The sequence below is a fragment of the Lepidochelys olivacea genome (genome assembly GCF_965140295.1).
Source record: "Lepidochelys olivacea isolate rLepOli2 genome assembly, chromosome: 1".
In the NCBI taxonomy this organism is placed as follows: domain Eukaryota; kingdom Metazoa; phylum Chordata; order Testudines; family Cheloniidae; genus Lepidochelys; species Lepidochelys olivacea.
Window position 1 is genome coordinate 241,833,518 of NC_140411.1, and position 21,806 is coordinate 241,855,323.

The window sequence follows — 21,806 nt, forward strand, 5'->3', positions numbered from 1 at the left end:
GAGGTCCCAGAGGTCTGGAGAAGGGCAAACACAGTACCTATCTTTAAAAAGCAATACAGAGAAGACTGAGGGAATTATAGACCAATCAAGCTAACTTTGATACCTGGATAGTGGAATAAATTATTAAACAATCAGTTTGTAAGCACCTGGAGGATAACAGGATGATAAGTAAAAGCTAGCATGGATTTTTCAAGAACAAATCATCCCAGACCAACCTAATTTCCTTCTTTGACAGGGTTCCTGACCTAGTGGATAGAAGAAAGCAGCAGACGTGTTGTATCTTGATTTTAGTAAGGTTTTTAACTAAAGTCCCATATGATATTCTCATAACCAAACTACGGAAACATGGTCTAAATGAAATTACTATAAGATGGATGCACAGCTAGTTGAAAAACCATACTCAACAAGCAGTTATTAATGGTTTGTCATCAAACTTGGGGCACAGTGTGAGATCCCACAGAAGTTTGTCCTGGGTCAGGTACTAGTCCTATTACCCATCACACCATTCTCCCTGCAGATGAGCTCTCCCTTCTCCACCATCCAAAGTTTAAGGCCCACCACAATTTAGCCCTTCTTTACGTATAACCATGGAAATGACTGCTTCCTTCACTACTAATATCCTCATTCTTCACTGTTCATTTGTCCATTTCTCCTACAAGGACCTCAATACTTTTTCTCATGTCACCTCTTGTGCACAGCATAACCCACCCCCGACAAAACTGAAAAAGCCACTACCTAATCGTCCTTCAAATTCACTGTACCATGATGCCTACAGAACACTGCCAGACGGTAATAGGAAAATTTATCCATGTCTTACCTAAGCATTTCCTTTCTTGGAGTAATGAGGGCCATGGAACCATGACATTGGGTGCTCTGCTCTATGCAGCTTTGGAGGCAGACCAGACCTGTCCATCAAAGGGAGGGCTGGTGTAGCTCATGCCATCTCTGAGAAACTCTCAGTTTCTACCCTTCCAAACCTAGTAAAAACTAAGCACTCTGTATCAGTAAGGAAAATTAAGCACTGAGACTAAAGAGAACAATTCTCCTGAATAACAAACTTGAGTGCCAATTAATAATCCAATATCATTTTCCAATTAACAGTCCATTCAAGGTTGGCTTTATCTGTGGACCTCATTACTCCAAGAAAGAAAAATTTCAGGCAAGATATGGATAAATTTTCCTATTTTTATTCATACTGAGGACCACAGGTCTACCACTATCCACACGATATAGTGGGGAACAATATACAGTTATGTACATACGGGAAAAGGGAGAATACTTTCTTAAGAGTTATTGGGATACTATAGCGAGGAGCACTCATCTACCAAAGGCAGCATCAGATGATGACTGAAGTCCAGCCTGTAGAATTTTGAAGGTGGTATGAACAGCTGAGAAGATGCCTGCTTTACAGATTTTCTTGTTTGACGTATGTTATCTTTCTGTCCGTGAAGCTGCTACAGCTCTGAGGGAGTGAGCTCTGATATTGGAAGATGGAGTTATACTTTTTGACTTGAATGCTTCTGAGATATAAAACTTCAGCCACCTGGAAATGGAGGATTTTGAAACCATCTTTCCCTTTGACACTAGATAATAAAGCACAAACAAAGCCTTTGTCCTTCTGACCTGAGCTGTGTGGTGAATACATTCTTTGAGAGCTTAGCAGACATCTAGAATATGCCACAGTTTCTTTTTGGAGTGTGATGGAACTGGGCAAGAGGATAGCAGAACAATTTCCAGTGCTCTATGGAGTCCGGAGTTAATCTTTAGTATGAAGGCATGGTCAGATCTGAGTACCACTCTACCCTTATGGAATTTAGTGCTGCGGTTCCAGGAGAAGAGCTTCCGTCTCAGGGACACCCTGCAAACAGACAAGATTGCTATCAAAGAGGCCACTTTAACGGTTAAAAAGTAATGAGACAGCTTCATGAGTGGTTCAAATGGAGGGTCCATAATGGCACTGAGAACCAGGTAAGAGACTTCATGCATTTCAGGAGGATGTAGAAGAGATACTGCTCTCATAAGAAAAAGGCTCGATATCTAGGTAGGATGAAATTCACTGCTTGTTTATTGCACTAAGGATTCTTGACAAAGCAGTGACTTGACCCTCAGTGTCCGCAGCTGCCAGTTCATTGTGAAGAAATCTGAGAATCTGTGGTATCAACGCAAAGGTAGGGCTGAGACCTTTGTCCTGGTACCAATGGGTAAATCTCAACCAGGCCCCTGGAATATGCTGAGTTAGTTGATTTACTTCTTGAAACTAAAATTGTGGCTATTGCTTCTCTGAATAACCTCTTTGGCTTAAGAGGCTCTGTTTAAGAACCAGACACATAGGCTCAGTCTGTCTGGATTCTGATGCATGCATGGCTGGCCCTTGCAATATCAGATCTCTTCTGAATGAAAAGCAGACATTTGTACCATGTCAAGGAAGTCAGAGAACCAAGGCCTCCTTGGCTAGAATGGGAGTCCCAGATTTAGGAGTGCTGCTTCTCTCATCTTGTTTAGTATTCTGGTGAGGAGAGGAAAAGGGAGGGAAGGCATGTAAGAGACCCTTTTGGCCATCTTTGCAACAAGGCGTCTTGTGATTCCACCAGCAAGAGAGTCTAAGAACACGGACACCTTGAATTTCAAATGGGAGGCAAACAGATCTATTGCTGGGACTCCAAATTCCTTTACCAGAAGGTGGAACATCTCTGGGCTCCACTCCATTTTAGATTATCCAACTTCTAACTGCTGAGCCAGTCAGCCAAAACATTTAGTTTTCCCTTTGATGTGAAGGGAGCAAACGGACTGCAGATTCCCCTCTAAGTCATCAGAAGGTGAGCATCTCTTTGAAAGATTGTAGACCTAGTTTCCTTTGCTGATATATGACATGGCTGAGGTGTTGTCTGTCTTGATCAGCAGCAGGGGTGTCCAGATATGGGAGCAAAGCCTTGAGATCATATAGGATTCTCCTGAGCTTTCGCCACTTTATGCTGTGCTTGCTCTCTTGTTTGGACCAGATCCCTTAGACAGCCCTTGACCTTGTGTGAACACCCATCCCTCCAGGCTTCATCCCTGGTGATAACTGTCCTGACTGGTTCTCCTATTGGAAAACCTGACTTGAATCTGTTTCGACTTGTCCACCATCTGAATGATCCAAGAATCCTTCTGAGGTGAGATACTTTTGCTGAGAGGTAGATAAGGGATAGCTGAGGGAGGGCTAAGAGGAAGCTCCGTAGTGTTCTCATGTAAGCACAGGCACGCTAAGCCCTGGTCTACACTTTGAGTTTAGGTCGAATTTAGCAGCGTTAGATCGATTTAACCCTGCACCCGTCTTATAGAACAAGACGAAGCCATTTTTGTCGACTTAAAGGGCTCTTAAAATTGATTTCTGTACTCCCCCCGATGAAGGGATTAGCGCTGAAATCAACATCGCCGGGTCGAATTTGGGGTACGGTGGATGCAATTCGATGGTATTGGCCTCCAGGAGCTATCCCAAAGTGCTCCATTGTGACTGCTCTGGACAGCACTTTCAACTCAGATGCACTAGCCAGGTACACAGCTCCCTTCTGTGCTCTTCTAATCGTCCTGGTGTCTGGCTGCACGTAATCAGTGGCCAGGCGATTTGCCTCAACCTCCCACCCCGCCATAAATGTCTCGCCCTTACTCTCACAGATATTGTGGAGCGCACAGCAAGCAGCAATAACAATGGGAATATTGGTTTTGCTGAGGTCTAACTGAGTCAGTAAACTGCGCAAGCGAGCTTTTAAACGTCCAAATGCACATTCTACCACCATTCTGCACTTGCTCAGCCTATAGTTGAACAACTCCTTACTACTGTCCAGGGTGCCTGTGTATGGCTTCAGGAGCCATGGCATTAAGGGGTAGGCTGGGTCCCCAAGGATAACTATAGGCATTTCAACATCCCCAACAGTTATTTTCTGGTCTGGGAAGTAAGTCCCTTCCTGCAGCTGTTCAAACAGACCAGAGTTCCTGAAGATGCAAACATCATGCACCTTTCCCGTCCATCCCAAGTGGATGTCAGTAAACGTCCATTGTGATCCACCAGTGCTTGCAGCACCATTGAAAAGTACCCCTTTTGGTTTATGTACTGGCTGCCAAGGTGGTCTGCTCTGAAGATAGGGATATGTGTTCCGTCTATCACCCCACCACAGTTAGGGAACCCCATTGCAGCAAAGCCATCCACTATGACCTGCACATTTCCCAGAGTCACTACCCTTGATAGCAGCAGCTCAGTGATGGCGCTGGCTACTTGGATCACAGCAGCCCCCACAGTAGATTTGCCCACTCCAAATTGATTCCCGACTGACTGGTAGCTGTCTGGCATTGCAAGCTTCCAGAGATCTATCGTCACTCGCTTGTGAACTGTGAAGGCTCCTCTCATCTTGGTATTCTTGTGCTTCAGGGCAGGGGAAAGCAAATCACTCGCTTCTCAACTGTGAGGGCTGCTCTCATCTTGGTATTCATGCGCCTCAGGTCAGGGGAAAGCAAGTCACAAAGTTCCATGAAAGTGCCCTGACGCATGCAAAGGTTTCGCAGCCACTGGGAATCATCCCAAACCTGCCACACTATGTGGTCCCACCAGTCTGTGCTTGTTTCCTGGGCCCAGAATCGGTGTTCCACGGCATGAGCCTGCCCCATTGCCACCAGAATGTCCAAATTGCCAGGGCCCATGCTTTGAGAGAAGTCTGTGTCTATGTCCTCATCACTCTCGTCACTGCACTGGCGTCGCCTCCTCGCCTGCTTTTGCAGGTTCTGGTTCTGCACATACTGCAGGATAATGCGTGAGATGTTTACAATGCTCATAACCGCCACAGTAATCTGAGCGTGCTCCATGCTTGCCGTGGTATGGTGCCTGAGCAGAAAAAAGGCGCGAAACGATTGCCTGCCATTGCTTTCACAGAGGGAGGGGCAACTGACAACTTGTACCCAAAACCACCTGTGACAATGTTTTTGCCCCATCAGGCAATCGGAGCTTAACCCAGAATTCCAATGAGCAGTGGAGACTGCGGGAACTGTGGGATAGCTACCCACAGTGCACCGCTCCATAAGTCAATTCTAGCCATGGTAGTGAGGACACACTCCGGCGACTTAATGCACTTAGTGTGGACATACGCAATTGACTGTATAAAATCAATTTCTAAAAGTTGACTTCTATAATATCGACCTAATTTTGTAGTGTAGACGTACTCTAAGAATATCCATGTGGAAAACAACCGATCCCAGCAGAGACAGAAGCATATAAACAGGTACTTCCCTTGAGACATTGACTGGTTTGATAAGATTTCTCAGCTTCTCCTGTCTTTGTTGCAGTAAGGAGCTTTGTAGAAGACAGTGATTTTTCCCACTCAGAGATTGGGAATAGGGTGAAACTGCTAACTGTCTCTTTCACAAAACCATGACTCCATAGCATCCTTATAGATGAACTCTGGATGAGGTGGTTCCCCAGGAAGAGGTAGATAAACACCCCCTCCCAGCTGAGAGTTCATATTAACACTCCCAGCACTTCAATTAAAACTTGAAGTTGCTCAAAGTTGCTAAACCAAAGAGCAAGGACCTACACTGGTAATGTTGTTCTCCAAGAGCAAAGTTCAGGAAGTATCTGTGAGGCTGTAAACTTGGAATATGAAGATAGTAGATTTGAAGGGTGCCTGATATCAAACCATTCCCTTTGCGGATGGCAGATAGTGTGGATTTTACAGTCTCCATCTTGAAATTGGATTTCTTCATGGGTCTGTTGACATACTTGATGTCGAGAACTGCTCTGTAGACTTCTGAGATACAAAGGAGGGTGAGGTACTATCTTATGGACCAACTTCTGTTGGTGAGAGACAAGCTTTCGAGCTTACACAGAGCTCTTCTTCAGAAGAGCTCGTATCTATCACCAAGAGAAGTTGGTCCAATAAAAGATATTACCTCACCCACTTTGTAACATCTAATATCCAGTGATGAGCTGCCAAAACTTAACAACTGGTTCCCTCCTCACCCCACGAGGGGGTCGTTGCCCACCCCCTGCCCCATCCAACCCCCTGCGTTCCTTGATGCCCCTCCCAGGACCCTTGCCCCATCCACCCCCTTCACCTAACCCTACCCACCCTAACCCTAAGAGCCAGAGGGACCTGCTGGGGGACGAGGTGGGGAGTCCCGGAGGTGCTTACCTGGGGCAGCTCCCAGGAAGCATCCGGCAGGCCCCTCTGGCTCCTAGGGGCAGGGGAACGTAGCTAGGAGGGGAGCAGGGGGAGCGGCTGCTCCCCCCACTGATCACATCAAAAGTGGTGCCTTAGGCGCTGACTCCGTGGGTGCTCCGGGGCTGGAGCACCCACCGGCAGCTCCCTGCCCTGCACCCGGCCCTAGCTCACCTCCGCTCCACCTCCGCCTCCGCCCCGAACGCATCGCCCCACTCTGCTTCTCCGCCCCCACTCCACCCCTCCCGGCTTCTTGCGAATCAGCTGTTCGGCAGGAAGCCTGGGAGGGCTGAGAAGCAGGCGGTGGCTTCACACTCAAGCCGAGGGTGGCGGAGGTGACCTGGGGCGAGGAGTGGTTCCCCTGCGCGTGCCCCCCCGGGGTTACCTGCTGCAGCGCGGGTGGCCCTCCTCACGCCCCTCCCCCCTGCCCCAGCTCACCTCTGCCTCCTGGGGCCTGAGTGCGAAGCCGCAGCCTGCTTCCCGTGTGAACAGCTGATTTGCAGGAAGCCTGGAGGAGGGGTGGGGGTGGAGAAGCAGAGTGGGGTGGCGCGTTCAGGGGAGGAGGCGGAGGCGGAGCGGAGGTGAGTTGTGGCCGGGGATGGGGTGGGGCGGGGAGCTGCCGGTGGCTGCTCTGCACCCACCAAATTTTCCCCTTGGGTGCTCCAGACCTGGAGCACCCATGGAGTCGGCACCTAAGGCGCCACTTTTGGCCAGTTAAATTTAGAAGCCCTTTTAGAACTGGTTGTCCCTCGCAGAACAACCGGTTCTAAAAGGGCTTCTAAATTTAACAACGGGTTCTAGTGAACCGGTGGGAACCAGCTCCAGCTCACCACAGCTAATATCTAATAAGGTCTAACATCCTCAGACCAACATGGCTACAAGAACTCTGCATGCTGTGCACTTTTAACTTTTTGTGGGGGAGAGGGGATACTAGGAACAGTTTAGAGTAAGGCTCTGTTTCCTCTGAAGAGGAGGGACAGGTTGTACGGCTCCCATTCATAGGAGATCTAGGATGGCTGTCTGCAGGCCCCACGACTTCTCTTCCTCAGTGAGGAGCCCTTAGGCCGTGTAATTTATTTATAGGTTGAGGGGGACCGTACTGGCAGTACTGTTCACCCATGTTAGTACTGCTGGTGAAAGCATGCGGGGGCATTTAGGGTATCAGATTATGGCTCTTTTTTATTTATTCTTGTTGGCCTGAGGCACCTGGTAGTTTTCATGACTGAAGGAAGGGGCTGAGGTAACGCCTGCCTCCATCTGGCTGCCTGTATAGCGATGAAGCCACTCTTATGGGTAAAAATCTCTCCCATTTAGAAATGACAAGTCCCTGACCACTAGGGAAAAAGGCACATTTACTTTTGGTAATGGTGCCAGGATACGTTTTGCCTGGTGCACACTGAGGAACCTTCTGGCCTTATAAAATGGAGACCGGAGGGAAGTGTGAGGTAGAAAGAAAATGGTGGGGCCAAGAGGTCCCTTACTGCCTTGCAATTTTCCAGTCTGGGCTGCTGTCCCTCTCATCCCTCCCTAGCCAATTGCTGGGGGAAGGAGGTGGAAGCAAGGCATGGCCACCTGTAACAGAAGCTGGGAGCAATAACCAGAACCATTAGGGCCTGGTGACTCACAGAGGCAGCTGGTAATGATAGCTCAATTGTTTGGACATCGTGACCTGCAGTGGCAGCTGAGGGGGACAGCCTGATGCTTTCCCAATCTTTAGGTGCAGCAGAAAAATCCCTGCCCTGCACTCACATATTCACAGGGGGCCTGGGGAGGGATTTATAACTACAGGTCACCTGAGACATCTGCAGACCTCATAAGTGTAGTTTACAATACTCAAAATACTTTTGCTCAGTGTCTGTCCTCTGGCTTGCTGTAGAACGGAGGGAGGGATTGGGCCTGAGCTCCCCTTGCCGGGCTCTCCTGGCTCTGGCTCTGGATCCTTGTCAGTAGCTCCTTGCTGTTGCAGCAGCTGCAGGGAAGTGCCAGGGAGCTGCTCTGTAAGTTAACAGACATGGCTGTGAGCGCAGGCTCCAGTGGCTGGACAGGAAACTTCCCGGGCCCTTTGATATTGTGCTTCAACCTACACTCCACCCACGTTTTGTGGGAGAGGGAGGAGAGCTGCCGCTTGCTGGTCCTGGCATCACTGCAAGCCTGTACCAGACCCAGGGGATTTTGCTACTGAGGTGCTGTCATTGTTTGCTGGGAGCTCTCCTGCTCGGGAAAGGAAGCTGCAAGAAACTCTGCCCATGCTTGAGGATTTGACGGGGGCCTGGGTCTCCACAGAACAGGCACAAATCTCCATGCAGGCTCTTAATCAGCAAGGGAAGTGCACGAGTCAGAGTGTCTGCTTTCTCTCTCTTTTTAGCCTTCTCTGCCATGCCGCACTTTGGATGGGTGAGCAAAGGAGGAGGAGGAGAAAGGTAATCTTCTCTGCCAATAAAGGCTGACCTGAACAACCTGGAGTTTTTAAGCCTTTTTTCCCACTTCTTCTTCTTCAAGTTTGCTCTGCAGCACGGAGGAACTGATCTGCATGCCTGCAGCTGAATAAGTAGACAAAATCTGACGCTGTATCAGAAGTGGAGCCACACCTACCCATATCTCTGATGGACAGGTCTGGCTTGCCTCGAAGGCTGTATACAGTAGAGTACCTCATGTCATGGATCTGCGGGCCTCATTATAAGTAAGAATGGCTACAGAGGTGGCAAGCTAGATCGAACACACAGCTAGCCTACACAAAAATACACTCGTGTTACCCCTTCTTCCTTCTACAGTCATGTTTGTTTCTTCCACCTGTTGCATCTTATCAGTAACCAAGGCCTAATCTACACAGAGAAGTTGTATTTATTTAACTAAAATAATTTTTTTAACTGATGTAGTTACATTGGTTACAACCCACATATGCACACTCAAACCACTTTAAGAGTGCCTAACATGTTGACATTAAACTGCAGATTAGTTTAAACGAATTCCTAAATTCCTAAAAAAAGTTATGGAAACTTCAATGCTTGAGACATTTACAACTAAACTGGACAAAACACTGAAAAGTATACTTAAGGAACGATCCTGCATTGGCTACTGGGGATTAGATGAGATGGCCAGACTGTTCCTTTCTACTTCTATTTCTAAATGAAGAAATAGAAATCACCTGACACCATAACTCCACAATCAGGATTACACACCACTGTTACGGTTATTCTGATAGAAGCAGTATATATGGTTTCAGCTGCTTTCTGATCAGCCTACTCTCCATCTCAGATTCATTCAGGGAGGGCAAGCACCAGTTTGGCTCAGTGGGTGGGCACTACCCACCAAGTCAGCTGCTTACAGATTCAGGTTCTGCACCACATTCAGTGCCAACCCAGCAATACAGTGGAACCCACTCAATTACCTACCACCAACAGCAAGATTTCCTCATGTCCAGAATTGTGCTCTGCTCTCCGTTCAAGTTCATAGGAATTCAGTGAAGAAAGCTGAGACTTCACTTTCACTTTGTTATAAATGAAGCTTCGCTCTTTGGGCAGAGGGGAGCATATTGCTTTGCTGTTGGAGGGAGCTCTTCTAAAGGATGAGACTTTACAGGAGTCTTTTCTGCTCATTTTTAAGGGCTATCCAGGTGGATGTTAACAAAAAAGTGCCTTTGGATCTTTAAACACCAAGAAGAATACCTCAAAATCCTGGCCAACACAACAACAACCTTTCATTCTGATGTCGCAGGCCAAGTGTTAGCTATTCCTAAGAGAATAGTTGCTATATTTGACTCTCCACTCCTGCTATCCAACTCACTCCAAGATAAAGCTCTGTGCTGTTTTTCAAATAATTTAGCATAATTGAAAAAGTTACAAAAAGAAAAGGAGGACTTGTGGCACCTTAGAGATTAACAAATTTATTTGAGCATAAGCTTTCGTGAGCTACAGCTCACTTCTTCAGATTTTCCAAACACTTACTGTGACTTCTCTAAATTAATCAGGCAGAGGGCAGATTATAAAGAACACACAAATATCCTGATCACTAACACTGAAGGGAAACAATACACAGAGTACAAAACAGGTGTGTGGTCTCAGGGTAAAAGATAATTAAAAAAAAAAAAGAATTTGCCTAAGAGTGGGGGTGTGTGAATATTAACGATGTGTGATTTAAGTAGGGGCTAGAGTAAAAGAGAAATGGGACTCCCTTGCACTTATTGGGCAATCTGGCCTGGTCGTTGGTGACTGCAGATCATTTCTATAGCATCATTCAGAAGCTGTGTAACATCCCTGTGACTATGTTAATTAGCTCCCTTGCAAAAGGGCTTCACCCATAGAGCAAGATTACTTACGTGATGTCCCTGCGCTGATAGCAACCCTGAAGGAGGCAGGCAATGAGGTCACTGATAAACTCCACATCATCCCTGTGAAGAGCAGCTTCCAGTTCCTATTGAGAAGGGAAGAGAGAAACAAAGATCAAATTCTTCAAAATACTCCCTTGGCAGACCAAGAGCAGGAAGCCTCAGACGGCCTAACTGATGTGTACTGTACCCGAGGGAATGCCATCCTCTGGAGCAGCCAAGCCGTTCCCCTGCAGCCACCGCTACAATCACAACTGAACTTGTCTTTTTATTTTTCTGCAGAAGGGTCATTCTTCCACACCAACTTCCACTATAATCAACATTACTTTTTCCTTACAAGGACTCACAAGTAAACCTTGAAGAGGTTTTACCACACACCTACTAGCACCAGCCCTTGCCTTCTGTCCAGAAGCAGATATGGAAGATGGGGTGTCCCTGTTCCAGTGAGGCTGAGGCACTGTAATCTAGTAAGTAGCACAAAGCCTCTTCCATCCGAGGATGATGGGAGGCAAGAAGGCAGAAATTGAACAATTTAATTCTGTTGCCTGCATTTCTTCCTTAACCAGGGGAAGTTTTCCTTACTTCAGTGGTGAGCTCTTAAAACACTTGTTCAGGAACACAGCCTGAAAATCCCACTCACCTAGGATGAGCAGCCGATTTCAGATAGGTAAGCAGAGAAAGGAGAAAGCATGGGGGGAGGGACAGAGGCCACAAATGGAGATGCTGCTCCTTTCCCTGAAGGGAATCAGGGAATTTGCTCTCAGAAAACATTTTTTAAAAGAGAAAAGGTGCTGTCACACCACATGATCTGTACCCAAACTCCCTTTCCTTGAAAGAACAGTGGGAAATAGCATGGCTTATTTCAGTACAAAGGAGTTCACTTAGAATGTGTAATACAGGAAGTGACCTATAAAAAGGATAAACTTCTTAAACAGTGATTAATACAAATCTTGTATGCACTGAGATAATGTACTAGTAATTTTCTTTCTGTTGGTAATTCACAGATTCATATTTACTCAACATGGTTAAAATGTTATGCAATACCAAAAATACTTAATTTTAGTTAAAAAAACTTCACAAGATGACACAAAGCAATCTACTTTCCATTAATAACTACTGATAGTGCACAGCAAGAGTTAATTGAATAAAATGTAGTATGGATAGATAGCCTAGTCATAAGACTATTCTTTATGGTTTTAGTGTATACAATAGACTGAATACAGATTTATGGCTGGATGTTGCCCAACACACTATTAAATAAATGGCTATATTAATGGCTAGATAATAAAGAATAATCAATAATGAGAAAAACATTTTGAGTGCCGAGAACTCTTTGATTAGACTCCTGCTATTACAACAATAAAATTATTGATAACCGATTAAAATGATTAAATGCTGTTTGTATTATTTTATTGGGAACGTATGATGGAATCTTTCCATTAACACCACTTTTGATTTACACATTACACATTTACAAGGTGTTTTGTAAACAGAGCTCACCATATCCCTTGTGGGGGAGATAAACACATTTTACAAATAGGGAAACTGAGGCACAGCATGGGTAAGTGACTTGCCTGTGGCCACACTGCACATTAGTGGCAGAAAGGAATAGAGTCCTAGAAGTTGCTTGTTTCCTACTCTAGCCACTAGACAATACTGATAATGATTAAAAGATATTGTGGCCCATGGTTAGGCCTGCCATCACCTGCATGAGGTAATGTTATCTCTATATTAATAGGAATCATAAGGTACATAAGAATGTGTTTGGTAAATGCTCAACATTCTGGCAGTATCTACCTTCTGCAGGGCTTAAAGGGTTACATCTTCCAATAAAATGTGCTTGGAAAAAAAGGGTAAGCAGTGTGACAAGACATCTGCCCGTTCAGATAACTTACCATGGACAAAGTCCAGCTCATGGAGCATGTAGTGTTAGGACACAGAAAGAAAGGAGATCCATGAGATTACTCCATTTAGGGCATACACCCCCCAAAATACCCTTGTTGTCTGCAGGGCACTTACTTTTGTGCATTAAATCAGTCACTCAGCGTTCTGTCTTTGCCAGGATGTGGGAGGCTTTTCTAACAAGGTATGTACAAATTGTTTCCCCTGAACCTTTTCGATATGCTGTTTGACTAACACTCATCAAACAGTTGACACAATCCACTAAGATAGCCTAGTATCTACTGTGATTGTTTTCAAAGTACAGGGGGTGGAGGTAGAAAACTTCTGACCTTTACACAGTCAGAGTTCACCAGTCACTAGTGAAGATGCAATGTGCATTCTATAAGGCGCTGGCAAAGTGCTGTTGAAGGAGGATGACGTACATGTGAGGAATCAGACCAACCAGGACTGCAGTGGTATAAACCTATTTACCAAAATACAAACCTAGGGCACACTCCTAACATTACCTTTTCAGACATGTCCCCGTCACTTTGCAACCAGTGGAGGAAAAAAGGACAACTGGGCTTTAAAGCAGTTCTAAAGCTGCAACACAAACACTTCACCAGAACTAAAATGGGAGTGGGATTAGGGAAGGCGGAAACTCAGCTGAGTTCTCATCTTCCAGAAGTTCAGCATCTCCGACTCTTGGGATCACTCCCCTCCACCGACACCAAATTTTAGGAAAGAGCAAGAAGAGGGGTTAGTCACAGTCTCGGTGTCAGCCCAATGTTTGACAGACCCAAACAGCTCTTGTGATCTTTTTGGTATCTGTTTAAAAAAGATAATGACTTGTAATCTTTCCCAGAGGGATCTTTCTTTCTACTGCTGCGTGGGTGATGCAATGTGAACAGTCAGGCATGAACAGGGTTTTTAGTTTAATTCCTGCCGAGTGGTCAACTGACTGGTCTGTTTAATTTAATGTCATTTTTTCTCCAGCAAGGCAAGATTTTAACCTAAAAGGTTAATCCTGCAGTTCTTCCACGTGCATAACTGTCACTGAAGTCAAGGGGAGTTGTAGGGATGGACACTTGGCAGGATCACCACACCCTGAAAGGGACTAAGCAGAGCGCAGTTCTAATGTTTCAGCTTGAGAACAAAGAATTAGCATGATACTCTTAATATGTTTTCATCTACTCAATTAACCCAGATTTTGTATGAAAAGAGAAAGAACATTTTTAAACTTCAGTCCGAACAAGGGGAAATACAGCCAAGATGATCGCTAGTGCACTGTTTAAGCAGGAGATGATAGAACGATAACAGCAGGGAATTACAGCACTTCGAGAAGAAACTCTCACTGGAAAGACAAGGTTCTCACTCACTTTACCCCTCAGTGCTCTGGCCCAGAGCTCAGTCCTGGGATAGGGCAATAAGTGACTCTCCCTCCTCACCACCCTCCCTCAACCCTTTGTTTTTCCCTTTTCTCTTTGAGCACTGAGCTGTGAGCACAGAAATCTGAACCTTGCCAAAATGCTTTGGGGATAGAACAGAAAGGAAACAGAAGAGGCAGCAAATCAGCAGAGGGGGGACCCAGTTACTCCTCCTCCTCCTCTGTAGCTTCAGAGAGCAACGGACAGGAGAAAAGCAGGATTCTCCCCCTCTCCAGCTGGCGTCACAGCTCATTAGGGAAAAGCCTGTTTAACGTCTTTCCCTCCCCCCAGCCCCATGACTAAATCCCTCTGTGTCATGCAATGGCTGTTGGGAAAAAGCACATTGCACAGAGCAAGGGTAACCACCTCACCAAGGAGAAGCACTGGCCTGAAGCAGGGTTATCCGGGGAGGCGAGAGGGCAGAAATAGATCCCTCAGCACTAGCTAGGAAATAGCTTGCAGTTCTGCTTTGAGAGATGTTGCTTGTCTGGCAGGCTAATACTCTGCCCTGCTTAGGAGTCACATTACTCCCCACTTTTCCCCTTACTGACAACCCCGGGCAGGTATAATTAACCTTTTCAATGCTCTATTAGAAGCCCTGAAAGTCTGTGTGTGAAGTGAGTACTGTTAAGGAACTTTTATAAACACATTCTGCCCTTGCTGTTGTATCTTGTTCTCAGTTTCTACCTCACTCCTTCCTTGAAGGGTCTGTAGGGTACACATAGGTGCAGGGGCGTTTCCAATAATTGGAGTGTTACAAGTACAGCTCAAAGGCATCTGTGCCTGCAGAATCCAAAAAAGCAGCTTTCAGTGTCCAGGTGAGGATAAAGCTGATCAACACGTGCAGGTTACTGCTGGTGAACTCAAAGAACAAAATAATGAAAATTAGTGTGTTGGTATCCCAGCAATGAATATCCTAAAAACTGTTATAAACATCAACTCAGAGACGATATAGAAACCAGCAAAAATGCTTGTGTCCACTTATTTCTGATGAAAGGTCAATTCAAGTTAACGGTGACACTCCAGCTCTCTGACAAGCTGTCACTATGGACCATGGAACACAACATTTGGGTGCTTTTGCTTCGGAAGCCAGGTCCAAAACCATCAGGCACTAAACGTTTAAGGACACAGAGAGCAGGTGTTCTGAAAGGCAAGCAGACTGGTCTGATGAGGTAATGGGACAGAATTCTAATGCTATGTCTATGCTAGAGAACTGACCCGCCTGTAATTGAACTGGTTGGACAGAATCAGTTTAGCACACAAGGTTAGGTATGTCCATGCTCTCCACTGCAAATCATTTTAATAACCCCATGCTCTTTTGTTTTGTGTCACCACTCTTGCCGTACTAAACTTTCAGTGACAATGCCTTCTGGGTATTGATCCCACAGTTCCACACTTTCATCTACTCTGCATCTATAGTGTAGCTAAAACAGTGTAGTCTGAAATAGTTTTGCCTGAGACAGTTCTTGGACCCGATGAAAAGCAGCATCTACTCCAAACAGTCCTTGGAACACATAAAAATCCGATGAAACACTTTGCATGTGTGGACATCAGGGGTTTAAAAAGCATTCCTGAGGATTAGTCAAGTTCTTCACAGAGAACATTTCCTCATCTGTGACATAGCTTTAGTGCCTCTGAAAAAGACTGCAAGCTTTTCTCTGAAAAAAATTAATTGGTCAGAAGATAAAGGGCATGCCACATGGAGGGGTAAAGAAAGGAATACAGTTGTCCAGCTTAGGCACAAAGATGGGGAAACCTGGAATTGGTTTTTTATCACACTTCCAATCCACACTATTTATCCAAGGGTTCCCCAAGGCTGACACATCTGCTTTACATCTCAGCCTGACCATTCCCACTTCCCCCTCCCATTATTTAATCAGCTGTTCTCATAGCTGGGGAAAGAAGCAACCACCCTCATCTGGACACTGGGCTTCTGAAAGCAGACAGTACTAGCCTGCAATACATGCCAGATATAAGAGTGTGACACCTCCTCCCAGTTTAACTGCCCTGGACCCCTGAACTTGTATTTACCCCTTACCCTCAAATATCACCAGGAAAATCCCAGAGAACACTCATTCAATCCCTTTTGGTAATGGGAGGAATCAACACAGGGAAAATGATCACAGACTATAACAGATTCTTCCACTAACCTGCTCAGGATAGCTTGAGCCACAGGTGAACAGTAACATGCTACTCATATTTGGGGAAGGAATGACACCCACAAAGACCCACTTCCACACTACAGTCAGAAGTAAACTAAGAAGAGACCATTCAAATTATTCAAAAATCCCAGTTAAAGACTGTTGATTGGGAAACATCCAGCTATATCTGGATGAGCCCAAAGCGGCTGCCTGATCTGGTAATCCCAGCATGATGCTGCCCCGCAGGGGAGGGGAATCCTGAGGGGGAGGTTTTGAGCTTGTTGCACAGGCAGCATACTTGGCCCTAGAGAGTGTTTTATGTTGCGGTCAAGTTATACCATCCACCCAGCACCTAGGAGAGCTAATGGGCTCCAAAACAACAGAGGCCCTCTTTGGCTGTGAAATTGCAGCGAATGGAAGAGGGAGGAGAAAAAATGGGATCCCTAAGGTTACCCCACTCCAGGAACCCAGATGGCAGCACACTGGATGTTTTGGTAAAAGGTAGAAGTCATGGAAAGAAATCTGGAACGTTCCAGATCCTGATGGAGTTTCCAGATCAGATTAACTTACATGTCATGGACAGTAGATGTCCATTTCCCAAATATTTGCCAGGAGATTCCACTCCCACTGCCTCAGCCACACAAACGTTACTCTCTGGCTCCTGTGCCTTCATTTCACTGATAGGTGGCTTGGCAACACCATTCAGATTTGTATTTGTGCAGCAGTCCTCCTGCCAGCCACAGCTGTGGCGAAGCACCCCTTCCCAACCTGCCCAGTGTCCTTGCTTCCCTGCAGTCCTGTAGGCAGTTGCACCACAAGAGCCCGTCTATTACCCATTTTCAATAAGATGCTCAAGTGTTTTATGGCTTCCTGAGCTAAAAGCGCCAGTGGGCCCCCCCAGTGCCCCCCCCTCGCCATTCTGTATTTGAACTGCCTCCACAGCAAAGACAAAAGACAATGCCAGAGTTAAGTGTCAAACCTCCCCCCCCTCCCCCTTGCTGCCCTGACTCCTGGCAACAGGAACCTAATCGACAGCTCTCCTCAAGGAAACAGCTTCTTGGCACCTCATCCACCGGGACTATTAACTCTGAAGCAGCCAGCATTCTACAGCCGTCTCACAGGGAAAGAGGAAGAGGCTTAACAACAAGCAACAGTTCAGTGGCCCCAGTAGATAATATTTTGGGCTTACTGGCTCTTGTACGCAGAGACGAAGGGTATAGGAAGGGTGGGAGCAAATTCTGCATGGGAAATAGCAATTCCTGATGCAAAGGGAAGGTGGCAGGAGAACAAAAACCTTCCTCCATCTTTTTTGCTCTTCAAATCTGTTTCTTATGCTAGTGTGTTTTGAGACTTCTGAGTTTCTCCCCCTTCCACTTTTTATAAGTACACTTTGGAGTCTATGTGGAGTCCATTATAACAGGGGGCATAGTGTTACAATAGGGTTGAGTAGAGGTGTGAGATGACAGCTTAATACAAAAGAGATGGTTATAAACAAAAAAACAGAGAGAGATTGTGGCATGACTCCACAATGGCCAGAAAAACTTGACAGCCACTTCAACTGCCAATGGCAAAAACAAATCTCACCCGCTGCCCATGAATCAGAGGCATGATGGGAAAACCTTCGTCTTCCTCTTCCCCACCAGCCCCGCTCCTGCCTCTAAAACAGATTCCGTGAACTGATTTTGAATATGGTTAAGTTAAACTTAACTAGATTTGAAAAAACTGAATACAACTTCAACAGTTGATGGACTTGAAGCGTGTTTTGATTTAGGGGAGAATATTTTTATGCAGGCTGGAATATTTAAACATGATTTGGCATGGTACCTCCTAAAACTCTCCTTTGCTGTGACCCCTAAGAAAACCTTGCCCATGGCGAGGATGCTGGTGTATTGAGAGCGCTGCCTATCATGCTAGCCAATAGTGTCTCATTGTTTCCTTGTACTTCCTGTCTGCCTGCACTGTTGTCTCTTGTCTTACATTGTAAGCTCTTTGGGGCTTTTGTTCTGTTTGTACAGCACCTAGCACAATGACATCCTGGTCCTTGGCTTCAGCTTCTAGGCACTACAGTAATACAAATAACAGCAGGCCCCAATGTCTATCTTAACAGTGCTTAAAATGTTCAACCTACGTGCCCACAATGCCCCAAAGCTGCGTATCAATAATGACAATAATGTACTCCTTCCTCTGGGCTTCCATCGTGTCTTGTCTGCTCTGTAAGCCATTTGGGGCAAGGTCTAGCTGTGTTTTGTATTTTATGCTTTGCACTGTGCAGTCTCAATCCTTAAAATAATAGGCTTAAAATTTGTGTTGATAACAGTTTCTTACCAGGGCTGCAGAACATTTGGAGCAGTGCAGTAACAAGCTAGTGGTTCCTATTCAGTAATCAAATATTAGCACTATGCACTCCGATAGCATCTTTCTCCAAAATTCTTAAAGCTTTAACAAACATTTAATGAAGCTTCACAACACCTTTGTGAGGGAAGGCGGTAATATCCCCCATTTTACAGGTAGGGAAACTGCCACAGAACAACTGACTTTAGCAAGGGCACACTTTATTCAGTGACATGGCTGATAAGATAACTCAGGAGTCTAGACTCCAGGTTCCTGTTCTAGCCAATGCATCACCTCTGTTTTTCAGCAATGTTATTAGCAGACAAATCACCTGGAGATCACGCTGTTTTCTCTCGCTAACAGATAGCTCCTCCCTTTCAAAATCCCCTCTCCTCCAGAGCAGATCATCTACCCCGTTTATCCATATGTCAGTTATGCTGGTTGAAGAATAAGGATCAGGTTCTAAAATGGAACAGCACTGATCATGCTTCAAATAGGAGGGGGACAAAATGTGCAGGCTCCACCCACAAATTTGTCTTCTGTAGTTGAAAATACAGCACTTCAGTAGAAGAGAAGACAATAACCACGCGAATATCTGGAACAGCCTTATTTTGTACCTCATAGGCAAGGTACAATTTGTTGCCTAGAATGAATCTCTCCCATTAGTACCACCTGTATATCAGCTGCATTCACACCATTTGACAGCAGCACCAACAGATAGCTTAAGCTCCACTTTTTTAATGGGATGACAGATGACTTTATAACTAGGTTGGTCTCTCTAGGGGAGAGGGATGGAGGTCAGCAGGAGGCTAAGTAGATGCTAGACTTTTCTGCAGTTAACACACTGCTGCATAAACCATGGAAAGTTTTTAAGCTCCAAAAACTTGAGACACACCCATCCACAAACCACTAGCTGTATTTCACTTGGTGAAGGCGGGAGCCCATCCACACATACTGCAATTTAGTGTCCCCCTTCACTGGCCATGTGGTTACAAACAGCTCAAAGCTCGTAGCAACTATGTTTTACATAGCGCTGTAAGATGACTGCAATCACATACTTTATTAGGGAATAGCATCAGCACTGCTATCTGCTGTCTATACACCAGTGCTCGATATTATTCCCAGAGGCATCATCGGTTTAGATCCAGTGACTACAGTGCAGTGTGATAAATACAGAACAGCTGATCCTGTGATGTCGCCATCTTCTACAGTAAGAGGCTTCCTGAGTATCTGCTGAGAGTTCTGTTAAGCTTTTAAACCCATTGGCAATGTGGTGAACAGGCTGTAGCTCCAAAGCCAAAAGGCTTGAGGTAATAATCTGATTTCAAAACTCCTCCTCTCCAGCCAGAGGATGAGATCAGGATATGGATGTTCTCCATTTTAGGTCTGGCTGTAGTGCTCATCTGCCCAGCATGTGGATAGGGGACAGAGAAAGAATGGACACCAATACCTGAAGTGGACTACTTGGCTAAAATTTCTGTAAAGGTTTCAAGTCTTAGTTGAAATAGTATTAACTTTCTACAGGGATTTGCATGGTTCATTGCATATTTAGACTAAACAACATGTCTATTCATGCCAACTTTCACTTTTCTAGTTTCCTTGTTGTAAAGTGTCAACTAAAGTTTGTGGTTTGCCATCATTCCTGTCAGAGACATGATACAACAGCAGCCATATAAGCCAAGCAGTGGTTTGGAACACTAGCACCATGAAAGTCCTGCATAGAGGGAAGAGCACCTCCACCACTCACCCACATCCTACACTATCACACACAGGGATATTACCACTTGAGGAGGACCCATCTTCTTGCCCATCTTCAACCACAGCAATAGTCCAACTTTTCTATTTGAGGAAAAGGTTCCCACACCACACTGCACTCCCCCAGAGAGAAAGCAGGATGCAATGCTAAAGGAAAACACCACCAAGATATAAAAGGGTTTAAAGCCCTGCATTTCCCTTTAATTTCATCTTTCCAGCCAGCCATTCTAATTCCCCTTCAGCTGCTATCCCCTGCTACTTCCAGTGCAGTCAGATCTAAATACCTACCACAAATAAACCATAGCCAGTGATTCAACAGGGAGATTGGTCTTCTCATAGTGCTAGCAACATCGAAAATAAGGATAATACTTACTCTGAGTAAAAGCACGGAGAAGCCACAGATCTCTGTTTGAAGCTGAACAGATTGGAACTATGGTGTTTATAAAGCTTGCTGTCAGTATGCACCGGGCCCCATCTATTCCATGATTGCATAGCATTTCCTCTTGCCACAAAATTGTACTCCGAAATCCAAACTTCCATATCAAAAATATATTTTGGTTTTAGCAAAGAAAACTTTGAAAAGGTGAAATGAGCATAAACCGATGCCATATTGTTATCCTGCGTATGTAGGCAGCCTGAAACAATCACTCTGAGAAGTGTGAACTGCCTCTCTCAGTGGGGTTAGTTTGAAGCTTAAAGACGACATTGGAAGACAAACGTAAACTAGCAAAAAGAAAAGGAGTACTAGTGGCAGCTTAGAGACTAACCAATTTATTTGAGCATAAGCTTTCGCGAAAGCTTATGCTCAAATAAATTGGTTAGTCTCTAAGGTGCCACTAGTACTCCTTTTCTTTTTGCGAATACAGACTAACACGGCTGCTATTCTGAAATCTGTCATATTGTAAACTAGCTCACTGCTGATCATTTAGCAGAAACCTCCAGCTAATGTGCGTCTTTCACAGTCCCAAACTGCTTTCCATCTGTTCGAGGTGGCAAAAATCACAACCCTACTCCCTGTTTAGCTGCCAGAAGCACCAGCTTTGCCCCCAGACAACTTCCACAATGGAGTTGTATGTTAATACAAAAACTGTAGTCTTTAATAGAAGGTGGGGGAAATGTATCACATCAATACAGTAGTGTCTGTGTATTTTGATGTCAAATTAAATTTTCATCCGATGAAGTGAGCTGTAGCTGTAGCTCACGAAAGCTTAGGCTCAAATAAATTTGTTAGTCTCTAAGGTGCCACAAGTACTCCTCTTCTTTTTGCGAATACAGACTAACACGGCTGCCACTCTGAAACCTGTCTTAATGCAAATGTATCTCAGTTATTTTCGATGGTGCCTATCCCTGTAGAATCCAAGCCATTAAAATAAATCTAAGGAGAAGTTAACTTTTCAAATACTCATAGCGCAGTCTTCAACTCCATGTCAAAATGTCTTCAGATCCACACAAAGGCCCCCCCATGCTTTTAAAGCCTGGTAGAAACTGAATGTATCTGTCCCTCAGTGATTGCATGCTAACATTCTCAGGCTGGCCTCTCAATCCCAGTTGGAATTCCACACTTCCTCAGCTCTCCTGCTGAACACACAGTTCTGCCCTGCTCCACTGAGCCGTCATCTTCCACAGGATGCTAGTAAAAAAAACCAAATAGGACCCAACGTGTTGCTTAGTGACCAAGACGGCTGCTCTCACCACTCAGAGCAGCTGAGAAAAGAACCAGGAACCTCGGCAGGAATTCACATTCCACTAATCACAGCTGGGG

General features: G+C 45.3%; 1 protein-coding gene across 1 annotated transcript in view; it reads right to left on the bottom strand.

Moving 5' to 3' along the window:
* Nucleotides 1–21,806, bottom strand: part of CECR2 (CECR2 histone acetyl-lysine reader) — a 146,642-nt gene that overhangs the window by 74,773 nt on the left and 50,063 nt on the right. Inside the window, exon 2 of the mRNA XM_084637683.1 lies at nucleotides 10,501–10,595. Coding sequence (XP_084493809.1) covers nucleotides 10,501–10,595 — 95 coding nt within the window. The remainder of the gene's footprint in view (nucleotides 1–10,500; nucleotides 10,596–21,806) is intronic.